Source organism: Corylus avellana, chromosome ca4 (genome assembly GCF_901000735.1).
Source record: "Corylus avellana chromosome ca4, CavTom2PMs-1.0".
Lineage (NCBI taxonomy): Eukaryota > Viridiplantae > Streptophyta > Magnoliopsida > Fagales > Betulaceae > Corylus > Corylus avellana.
In genome coordinates this window covers 8,796,171-8,808,501 of record NC_081544.1, presented here as the reverse complement: position 1 = coordinate 8,808,501, position 12,331 = coordinate 8,796,171, and the positions used below count along the sequence as shown (strand labels likewise).

The 12,331-nt window shown below is 34.7% G+C and overlaps 1 protein-coding gene across 1 annotated transcript; it reads left to right on the top strand.

The window, feature by feature from the left end:
* The first annotated feature begins 6 nt into the window (after positions 1-6).
* Positions 7-8,587, top strand: LOC132177614 (beta carbonic anhydrase 5, chloroplastic-like). The gene is made up of 13 exons (XM_059590003.1): positions 7-65; positions 2,654-2,715; positions 2,799-2,898; positions 2,995-3,036; positions 4,010-4,048; positions 4,126-4,257; positions 6,475-6,635; positions 6,718-6,766; positions 6,939-7,052; positions 7,160-7,213; positions 7,338-7,420; positions 7,588-7,695; positions 8,157-8,587. Exons 1-13 carry the CDS (start codon positions 24-26, stop codon positions 8,203-8,205), a joined length of 1,035 nt encoding a protein of 344 aa, XP_059445986.1. The 5' UTR covers positions 7-23; the 3' UTR covers positions 8,206-8,587.
* Positions 8,588-12,331: the final 3,744 nt, after the last annotated feature.

Sequence of the window (12,331 nt, the reverse complement as noted above, 5' to 3'; positions counted from 1 at the left end):
AACAGGTAATTGGACGACAAAATATGCATTCAAAGAATCTCGACCAACCATCTTTGGAGCTGCAGGTTAGATATATATATATATATATAATGTCCCTTTTTTTATGTTAGCTTGGAGGGAATGAATACTTCTTAATGTTTCTCTAGATAAATGAATAAATAGTTTGAAGGAGCAAAGATTTCAAACTCTTTTTATCGTTTTTTGGATGAATAAAGATTGAATTAATTAATAGGAAAAAAAAAATCAAAGAATAAAAGGCAAGGGATTATTTCTAATTGTAACCCAAAATGCATATTGGAAAACATATTTATAAGATTGATGGATTTGCCACAAAAAATCCTAACTTTTTGTAATTCAACCATTGATCATGTGAGTTTACCATTATTTTATTTTTATGATGTTTATTTAAGAAAAAAAAAAAAAAAAAAGTATAGGCATTTCATTCATAGTAATTTTGAAAACTGTGACACTCCGGAAAGTTAGTTCCACATTAGGTGAGTGGATTGTAAAGGTGTTGCATAAATACAATTTCCATATTACGTAGTTCTTTACTAGGTAAGACTCAATTTTATAAATGATTTCACTGAGCTCAAAATGTAACTTTGACTAGCGCTTTTGGAATAATAATAACATAGCTCAACCTGGCTAGCGCTTTCTAAGGGTTGTGACAAATAGTATTAGGCTGAAATAGCAAAACACCATCTGGGATTGGGTTGCAACGTGAAGTAGGCCCTCACAAAAACATTAAGGATCGATTTAAGTGAAGGAAATTATGACCTCATAGAAAGTTTCACTTTAGTGGGTGGATTGTAAAAGTATTAGATATGTGCTGCTACGTAAGATTAAGCTTTATAGGAAATTTTGGAGAGCTCAATTCGTAACTTGATTAGTATTTTTAGAAGGATAACATGGAAGCGTTTCCCTAGGTCATGGTAATTTCTTTCATGCTAGAACGGCCCGAATGGGTACATCACAACCTCTAGCATCAACTTGGCAATTAGCTATAAAAGAGACGTTTCCTTGCAATTACTTACCATCCATTGACAAGTATCCTCTTGGTACCTATTGGCCCTTGGGAGATTACACTTTTCACAAGAGATGTGCCAAAATCATTGAGAGAATGGGCATGGAAAGAACAAGAGGACACTTGGTGAACTGGGCAACTGGCCTCTTCCACATAACAAACCAAAGAACTATCAAATGTTTGGGAATCATTTTGCTCATTCAAATGACCTTATGTAGTGCACCCTAAGACCTATGGTCAAATACTCTCTTAATTATGCACCCCAAACCAAAAACTTACCATTAGAAAGACTTCGTTCAAAAAACCCGATCCCCCTCAAATTTAATTTCTCATGGACTAAGCTTCTCAGCTTCAAAAACTTGACCTAAGCGCAAGAACAATCTCGAGGGCACCTCATCTCTCCCAAGGTCTTATATCTGATGAGGTAGGCCCTACTCCAACACATGACATTTTCATACCGAAACTATAGGTGATGGAATAAATAACATGTAAGATTGTATAGTCCGAATGAAGCCAATTTCTAAAACCTGACAATAATGATGGTTGCTACAATGTATGCTATTTGACGTGAGAGAAATGCAAGAATATCGTTTCAGAGGAGAAATAGGGAGTCTAGATGCATTGTCTTGGAGATTATCTTTTAGGTTTGATCCACCATTAAATCCTTTAAGGGTGTCTCTGATTTTCCCGTTAATAGCTTTCTAGTTGGGTCTTGGAGTTTTCTGACGTAATATTTTAGTTTTGTTTGCACATGTTTGCGGTTGTAGGCGTTTGCTTGTATAGGCACTCTCTGACTTTTAGCCTTTAGGCCGTCTTATATTTTAGGAGTTGCTTGTCAATCTTGTTTAATAGGGAAAACCTTCAATCGATATGGTGTAAAACCCCTCATTTACAGCCTCCAATAGAGAACCAACTTGTGAGCTAAAAACACCAAGTTCTTATGTATGGCCGGAAATTGAAATACCTCCATTGGCCGGTGATCGAGCTCAGGCCATAGTTTCACAATGGAAACCTCACCAGTGTGTGAATGAGAAAAGTGATTGATGGGTTGGCTTGGTTGAAAGAAATGCTGTTTTCATCTCTATTCTATATGGCATTTTTAGTTGACATGTTCAATTGTTATTGGGCTCTCTTTTCAATAAATTCTTATTTATCCAAAACAAAAACAAAAACAAAATCCCACACCTACTCTATCTGGTTACTCTAAATGTAACTACAAACACATTATCCACAACACAATTCATTTATACCGCTAAACTTATGGGTTTACCTTATTTCCAATGTTTTTCATTCTTATTTCCTTAATTTCTATGTAAATGTAAATGCAGGTACCGAAGTAGTGTCATCATAAGGAAACATGATTCAGAAGTATTTACTAAACCGTAATCTGAAATTTTCATGTAATTTTTTGAAACTTACATATAAAAGAAAATTATACCATAATATGAAAAGCTAGATGCATTTTCTGGAATAAGTCCGACAACAAACTACTTGTAGCAATCCCAGAATGATAACCCTAAAAGTTACAACATCCTTAAATATTTCTAAGGAAAGGCACGAAATCGATCCATTGTTATATAATATAATACTGAAAATCTTCATTAATGGAACCTCTTTGTGCCCTTTCAGCTTGAGAACAGGGCCTGCACCTCGTTGAGCAATGAAATCATGGAGAAGACTCGTGAACTGAGGTATTATGTTATAACGACATTTCTATATCAAGTTGTTATACTCAAAATTAATTAATGTACAAAATGATTAGAACTAATTACAGGCAGATGAAGGGAGAAGAGCTCCAAGGATTGAATATGGAAGAACTAAAGAAACCAGAGGAACTTCTCGAGGAAGGCTTGAGTCGCGTTTTAAAAGCAAAGGTTGTCTCTCTTTGTTGTCTCTGTTTGCTGACATTATAATAGAGGGATGAGATTTTTGTACTGTATCTTAACATGAGAAGCTTTTACGTGTTTCAGGATGAAAGATTTCTAGAAGAGATGAGTGCCCTTGAGCGGAAGGTCATGTGCTAAACTTTAATTTCATATGACATGCATTTCATGCAATTATTATATATAATTTAGGAAGATATTTAATGGAAAGCATTTTCATACTGATATTCGTGAATTCGTAGAATAATTAATTGAAATGTGAGGTAAATGAAAAGGATAAGGTTCGAGCTCAGGACCTTTACTATAATACCATTTTAAATTACTATCCCAAAACTTTAACTTGATAGGAAATGATGAATTTAGTCATTTAATTTATATTTTAACACGTAGTTGCACACAATTACTTAATTTTAGAGCAAAGTATTTGATAACTAGAAATGAATAGGTTGATGCAAGTTTATAAATTAAAATCAAAGAAATTTCCCTTCGTTTTGCCAAGGTCTTTGTATGTGCAGTGGCTTGCTCAAGCATTGGGAATGGTCTCTCACAAAGCTAACAACCACCATAGAACCTTTAGTGAAATCATTTTGGCCATAAATCCAGCACCATATGCTATCTTAAACCCATTTTCAAATAACGTGCAAGTGTAAAAAAGGATATAGTCTCACATTGGAAAGATATATGTAAGAAGTGTGAATGGTTAATATAGCATTGTTGGGCCTAAACTCATAGGCTTAAGCTTTTGAGTTGTGTGGTGTCTCAACATGCTATATTATGGGCTCACAAAAAGACTCTTCAAGGTATTAATCCTCCTAACACTTACAATTAGGCTTACATCGGTTGTTAGTGTTAATCTGAACATTTGGAAAAAAGAGGAATTTGAGGTAATTTTTTAGAAGAACCATAATTGTTTTAAGGTACCTAGGCTCACTAATTAACATAATCATTTTTATGTCCTGGGTATTTCTTAAAATATTTTGCTCTTTGGATTTCTATGTTGTTGGTTTTGTTCTCTTGTGAGGAGCAACTGTCTATTTGTATATATTTCTTCTTATTCTTTAATATCTCCCTCTTTCTCTCTCTCCCTTTTTGTAATATGCAGGTATCCCAACTGATGGAGGATAACCAGCAACTAAAACAGGTATCAGGTCTTGAATTGCTCTATTTTTTCTTTGTTTCCCTACTTTCTCAATTGATGGAAAATGCCCGTTTCAACAGATGGATAAACAGTTTAACATTAAAACACATGCAATTGAACAAGGTCAGTCATCTGAGTCGATCACCAATATTTGCAGCTCAGCTGATCCCCTTCAAGACCAAGACAACAACGACACTTCTCTCAAGTTGGGGTAAGTTTGCAACATTACAACACTAATTGACTTTGTTTTTCTGGTTTTCTGGTTATAATATGTAGTTAGAGTATTAAGATTTCAATCCAGGGATAAATTTTAATACTTAAATTTTAGTAGTTAGAGCATATAGTTTAAGTTTCGATTCAACAACTTGACCAAACAGATGGATCTGTCCTAGGGTTTAACTATTTTGTTAATATATTCTAAGCTTTGTGAAAAACGCTATGCCGACTCCAAAAACTTGTTTATCACAATTTATGCGGAATTAATATTATGAAGCAATAAACAATTCAATCACCCAAAATATATAAAGCAATAAAGAGGCAGACACAGATATTTTGATTACGAAGAGGAAACCTTTTAGAAACTAATCTAAAAGTAAAACCTCTCCGGGGCAGCCAAACCCAGGAAATCACTATCAAAAGATTATCTAGAGATTACAGACACTAGGAACACTTACAACCCTTTGCAAGACCTTGGCTCTGTAAGATCGACAAGCCTACAACTCGTCTCCTTGCTCACAATCTTCTTCAACGTGATTCTCCTTTACCGGACCCTTCCGATAGACTTTTCAACCGTAGATTTATCAAAGGAATAACTAAAACTCTAAGAGATTCAATTTAACGCTCACCACATATGATCTCTCTTAGCACAGCCTCCGACGAACTCTCTGGGGGTGAAAATCCATACTTCTCTCTTCTATAATGATGTATATATACCCCCGTTAAAACCCTAGACCTAACCCACTTAAAATCAAGTTTTTGGGCCTAAAACTTACGGGGTGTCCGGACATGTTAATGGGCGGTCCGGACACGGCTTTGCGGAGCAAGATTTTAGTTTCTGGAAATGAGGTCCGGACCCGGGGAATTGCGGTCCGGACCCGGCCTGTCCAGTCTTGATCAACAGCTCCGATCGATGGGCGTTTGTGGTCCGATTGAGCTAAAATTTTGTAAGGACGTTCATAACACATGAATCTACATTATGAACGGTGAAGATTGGATTCTGAGCATTCTATATCAGTGTTTGAGCCCATGAACAGTAGCATCTGCATTTTGGAACTGAATTAAGCCAACACAAGAACTAACACTTTGGTTGGCGACAAAATGCTAAGACATATGTAGCATGTTGATATCGAAGAGATACTATAATTATCTTGGTATATTTTTCTATGTCTTGCAGGTTACCTTTCCCTACTGATTTTGAAAGATAAAAGAAGGTCAAGAGTACATGGGACACATTTTCTTTATGGGTAATACTATTTAGTAGATTCGGTCGTCTTGTATAACTGCCATATAGTTAGATGACGTGACAAAAAATCAGCCAATGAATCAGCACTTGCGTAAATAAATAAATAACTCGAGAGATGATCAAATGGCTGATTTTGACTGCACGTGATCCAAGTGTATAGTAATTATACAAGAGTCTACTAAATAGAATTACTCTTTCTCAATTTAACAATCGACTATCAAAAGCATTGGAAAAATAAATGGGATTCTACAAAGGAAAGGATATGGATTCCAGAAATAATGCAGAATGACAATAAATGGGCTGAACGGTTTGTTCCCAAATGGCCCATTTAGGAAAAGATCACATGCTATATTCATTTTCCTATTGATAAATTGTATCGATCAGTTAATGTCAATCACAAAAATGTTTTACCAAGTTGATAATAGTTAATTCATAGATTAGAGCATTCCCAATGGAAGAGCCAAATGTTACTTTTATCTAGAATAGCTCTTCAAATGTTCAAAAAACCTCTCACATTGGATGAGCCAAAAATATATGTAAAATAGATATTTGATTAAAAGAGCTAAAAAAAAAGTTAAATGTAGCAGCACTTTTTAAGGGAGCCATTTTATTTTTTAGTGTTTCTCTCTCCTGCTTTATCTTTTTCCCAAATTTTTTTCCACCTTTTTTTTAGAAATATAGTTAATCGGATGTGTAGACACTTAAAAATGGCTTAGCTAAACTAGATAAAAGTGAGTTTTGAAGAGTCATTTTACATAAAAATATGGCTCTTCCATTGGGAATGCTCTTATATGCTATTGTAAAGCAAACAAGGGTAGTCTTTCCACTTCTATATCTTTTGATATCTTAAAATATAAACCTTCCCATTCTTCAGGAAATGCTCACCCCTTCCCATTGAACTTGAACATACAAACATCTTTCTTTTTTTTATATGCTGCTTCAAATGTATTGCTTTGATGCTTGCTGGACTGGTCCACGTTTAGAGTTGAAGGCTTCCAAGGAGCCTCCAGGACTGACTCAGCAACTTGACAATAGCAGGCTGGAGAGCTTGGCTGAAACTGAAAATGTGTGTGACTTTTTCGAAGATCTGAAACATCGATTTCTTAGATTCAAAAAGCGTAAATTCAAGTAAGCAGCAAACAACTCTGGCCTAAAGTTGTTGAGCTCTAAAGCAATTAGTTTCTTCTAAAGTGAATTGTTATTTGTACAGAGAAAACTTGGAACATTTTCAAAATCTGGCCCAGGGTCAACCACCAAAGGTAATCATTTTTTCTGGTTAAGTCATAATTATTTATTGCGCATGTTATATAAACATTGAGAACATCATGGGTGGACAAGCTTTGGCCTTTTCCCTCATCTTTTCTTTCTTTTCTATTTTTCTGCAAGTGTCAGGAATAGATAGCCTGTTAAAACTAACAAGTTCTGGAACAGTTCATGATTATTGCTTGTGCAGACTCTAGGGTTTGCCCCACAAACATCTTGGGGTTTCAACCAGGAGAAGTATTTGTGGTTCGAAATATAGCAAATCTAGTACCCACATTTGAGGTGTATTACATTGCATTTGGTTTATTTTGAATTTATATTTCCCAAACAGACAAGCTCTGAGGCTACAAAGTGTTTTCCCCCTTCATTTTTTCTTCCTGTGTGTTCAGAGTGGACCCTCAGAAACAAATGCTGCATTAGAATTTGCTGTAAATGCTCTTAAAGTAAGTATTTCATACCTTGAATTGTGGACCCCAGGGGCGCGGGGGGGTGGTGGTGTTTGTCATGGTATTAGATAGAATTAACTTTTGAACATAGATTTAAGCATCAAACTTTATTATTTTGCAGGTTGAGAACATACTAGTCATTGGCCACAGCCGCTGTGGAGGCATTCGTGCCCTCATGAGTATGCAAGATGAAGAAGATTCGAGGTTAAATGAAGACAACCACCCCCCCTCATTTTACCAGTATTTTACATGTATCATTTAAGTACCTTTTCTAAGAGAACATACTAGTCTTTTGTATGTGTTATTTCTTTTGGGTAAATAACATTGCTCTCATGTTTTGTTTTTTAACTTTGCTAAACTTTTCTATACAGTAGCTTTATTAGAAGTTGGGTTGTTGTTGGAAACAATGCAAGGCTAATCACAAAGTCTGCAGCTTCCAACCTAAGCTTTGACCAGCAGTGCGTGCAGACACTGAGAAGGTAATCTTTCATCCTTAATTTGAAATATCGAATCCCATTGTTTGACTGTTTGATTCAACATTAATATTCACATCTTTATTTTTGTAATAATTTAATGTATTCGCGAATATGGGATTCAGAAAAATAATAATTTTTATTAGGACCTGACATAAACTGGGTCCTTTGTGCCACCCAACAAGAAATAGACACTTAAGCATGGAACACCATAACTGATTAAGACAAAAACACTAGATGTTACACTATTCACTTTAATGTTGTCACGTCTTTTAGAAAATTTAAATATTGTGACCATTAGAAGCACCAATTTTAAATCATGACCATCAAATGGATCCCGTGGGGTGGGGGGGATTATTACATCGTGAGTGGTGCTCTGAATATATAAGACGACACTTCTAATTTATAAAAGGTTCTTGCATGTTGAGTATCTAAGCCTCTTACATGTTTCTGTAATTCTACCACAGGAATCAGTCAACCATTCCTTGTCAAATCTGCTCACTTACCCATGGATAGAAGAAAAAGTGGCTAGAGGAGAACTCTTTGTGCATGGTGGGTACTATGATTTCGTTGAGTGTACATTTGAGAAGTGGACAATGGATTATGAATGAGGCAAGTTACAGAAGAATAGCAGATTTGCAGTCAAAAACCAATTTTACTGGTGCTGAATTTTGCTACCACCTTCTCTGTATGGTTTATAATGTTATGTTCTTTTAGTTTTTGGCCTTTTCAGAATTTATTTTGATTACGAAAGCTGAAGCATAGGCTTGATTTATAGACATTGAAAATAATTGAAAAATACTGTTGATCTGTCAAATTTTAGGGAATATCTACCCTGTTGTATATGTGTCTCAATGAAATATGTTCTTTTCACTGTATAATATACCTATATTTCTGATGTAATTCTACTGACATTCCTTGGATTTGCAAGTTTTTTACATCTTTGTTTTACTCAATTGTTCTAATAAATTAGTTCATTCGACTTGTAGTTAAAATCATTAAAGGAAATTAGTCTCATGAAAGTAATTGGATACGGCAGGGTATTTGATTTGAGAGAAAGATATGGATGAGTGTGTGTATGAAGTCACCTGCATTTTGTGTTGAATATCTGTCAATGATTTTATTAGAAGTTGGACAGCTATTACTAATAGAACCTATTACAAAATTCTACCCCTAGTTTTCTTTTTCTTTTTTTCTCAAGCAATACGAAGAAAAGGAGAGGTCACAGGGGTGGATCTTTTCCCGCTCCTAATTCTAATGGAGGATAGGATCGATGAGGGAGTAGTTGGAAATGTTTCCAAACAAATGATAGGAAACAACCCATTTAGCTACTTGGTGTGCACAGAAGTTGGCACATTTGAAAATCTTTGATGCACTCCGATTCTAGATGAGATGGTGTTGCTGAGTTGATGAATCTCAAAGATGATAGAGTAGAAGACCAACAAGTAATGAGCTGTGCCTAAGTGCCTTGTTGATGGCAAAAATGGTTAAGCATTGAATACCCTTCGAGCTGTAGAGAAGGACAGCCACATGAGCTTCCCTAATATTAGTTTCCACTAGGAGATGGTATTTAGAGTTTGTTTGGTTATCTGTTTGAGGGCCTAAAAGTGCGTCTAGAACACAAAAAGTTTGTTTGAAGAGAAAAAGTAATCGTTTGATAAAAAAAAATGAAAAGCGCTTTTAAGGGTCTATCAATGGCAAAACGCACTTTTGGCAAAAGGTTCATGAAATTTTTGCCAAAAAACACTTTTTAACTTGAAAGTTATATTCATAAACGCAATTTCAAATAGGCTCTTAGTAGTGATCCATATTTCAATGGGTTAAGACCCAAAAGTGTTAGAGTTTAGGGGCTATTTGGAACTCCCCCAAATGATTCTTGCAAAAGGGCAGTCCAGTATGAGATGCTGAACAGTCTCTGAAGGCCCATTGCAAATGGGGTTGGAGGTATTTTCACAACAAATGTTTCAATCTTTGCTGAATCTTTCTGAAATTATTATGTATTATTTTCTGTTGGGTGATATTACTATATAAAGGATATGCGAAGGGTTTAGACATATTTGTATGTATATATTATTACAACTAAGGTACTATGTAGTAAAGAAAATAATAAGGAAATGTTTTGAGAGTTTTATGTATGTACAATGTTTATTATATGAGAAATGCTATAATCTAATAAAAACTCTATATTTTGCCCATAAAAGTTCACATGGCAAGATGCCATATCATCTTTTTGTGGAGAGAAAAAGACAACAAAAAAAAGATGACGTGGCATCTTGCCACATGAACTTTTATGGGCAAAATATAGAGTTTTTATTAGATTCTAGCATATAATATGTATTTACCTTGATGGTGCAGATTCGGATCGTCACGATTAATGTTAATATACAATTATAATATAATATAACTAGTTACTTACTAATTAGGAAAAACTTTACTTAACATTCTTAATTTTTCACAACTTTTGCAATCACACCCTTAAACTATAAAAAATGTCAATTTAGGGTTGCCAACTTTTAGAAGTTTGCAATGTCAACCCTCTCATCCAAATTCGGTGTTAAATCCTAAGGGGGGAAGTAAAATTCTTAAAATACTCGTCCAAATTCAAGATATTTTTGTAATTTTATAAACATCTTAAGAGTATTTTGAGAATTTCACTAATCAACTATTTAATTTAACGTTGAATTTTGACGGAAGGATGACATTGTAAACTTTAAAAAAATGGTAACCCTAACTTAGTGGTAGGGGCAAGCAGGGGCAAAATATCATTAATATGTTTAAGACTATCATTGCAAAAGTACTAAAAAAGTGAAATTTTCCATATAATTAATATGTTAATATGTTGATTGCTAATGTACATTAACTTTACTTAGTTATATACACATACATCTATGATATCTAAACTATAAATTATAGGTAGTATATGTATTGTCTTTAACCATACGATTGAGTTATTTTCAAAATAGTGTAAAAATAGGTGCTTCGAATTATTGCTATTTGACTCTAGCATGTTCTAAAAAGGTGAGGCAACTTGAATTGTTTGTTGACCAAAAAATAAAAAGTCATGTCAAACCTCAAAAATTATTTCAATATTGAACTTTGGACATATAATAGTTCTTAATGGAATCTTTTTATAAACAAAATATTTTGTCTCATGGTAGCCTACATATTCTTGTTTTCTTAATAAACTTTCGTTATTGTGTTAGCCATCACTTCAAATGTTTCTAGCAATTCACATGACAATAATGACATCATCAAATATATAATACAAGTCTCGGATAGAATCCACATCATCAATAATGGCATCATCAATTGACTATCCTCGACTCTTTACATAAAGTATATTATAATAAGATCAAATGGTTCAGGCCATTCTCTCTCTCTCTCTCTCTCTCTCTCTCTATATATATATATATATATATATATATATATATATATATATATATCAATTGGACGTTGTGATCTTTCATTTGGCATAATTAGACTCCACTTCAGGACATACAAACACCCACATACATTGACCGTACAATTCTTTTGGTTAAAAACTCATTTATATTTTGACACAACATGTATAAAAGATACAGGTGTGGGGTCATTGAGGTGAGGGAAAACTGTTGCTTGTGTATACAAAAATTGATGTGCAGTCTCATCTGCAGGAAGATCAAATGTGAAACTATTTGAATGCATAAATATTTATACGCAGAAAGTGTGTTTCTTAATGTTGCTGCAATTTTTCGGTATGGTATGGACAACATATCAATAATCCAGGGATTGAATCATAGCCGTACTCTTCCATAAAGTCAAGGGATAATTACTGCTCAAATCTTACGTGTCAAAGTAATATCTGCAATTTCAGGAGATGTTAGTCCCGAAAATACCTAATGATCCCGGGAGGTGCTTGTCACAGGAATCACTTTAGGAATACCCTTCATGTCCTCCCGTAATATGCAAATCTCAAGGATCATCCTAAATGGGCTGTGGGCTCACCGCTAGTCTTGAAGCCAAGGATCAGTCGGGTAAGTTTAGTGGGATTATTCCCAACACTTCTCGGAAGGCAAATTGTAACACAAAATACTTGAATCACGTTTATTGCATATAAATTCAATGTACAATCTCGGGTGATGGTTTAGTAGTCCTAAAAAAATTTTCAAAGTAACATAGTATACATTAGGGCATGAGTTTGAATCTCGCAATATAATTTTTTGCATCTCATTAGCGTAAATTACTATAGGTTTGATCACTCAAATCCTAATAAGGTTGGGTCGTGTTAATTATGACTCAATCTGATTTAAGTGAGTGTCTTCATGAGGTTCCCACCATCCAAATCATTCTATACGAATCTCAGCGGATGTATTATCGGCACCATTTGCCAAAGGACTGGACTGGGAAGGAGAAAAAAAAAAATCAACTCCACTATTCATCTCAAAATCAACTTTAACATTCTTACTTTTTCCATCACATCAATCACTTTTTACTACCATTTTGTTGAAGCAGTTTCTGGCACGATGAATTCAAGGGAATCCAAGTCTTCGAGCTATGCCACTCGTGGTTCTCCTTTCTGCCAGTCTTTTAGTAAATCTGCAAAATCAAAGCACACGTTAAGAGGATACGTTGGGTGTTGGCTGGCGGTCCCTCCTCCGATGCT

Bases quoted from the DNA above. Each gene is read 5' to 3' on its own strand.
- LOC132177614 (XM_059590003.1), top strand. From the start codon at position 24: ATGCATTCAAAGAATCTCGACCAACCATCTTTGGAGCTGCAG. The intron at 2,716-2,798 runs GTATTATGTTAT...AACTAATTACAG, and splicing joins GAGAAGACTCGTGAACTGAG to GCAGATGAAGGGAGAAGAGC. The intron at 7,421-7,587 runs GTTAAATGAAGA...TTTTCTATACAG, and splicing joins CAAGATGAAGAAGATTCGAG to TAGCTTTATTAGAAGTTGGG.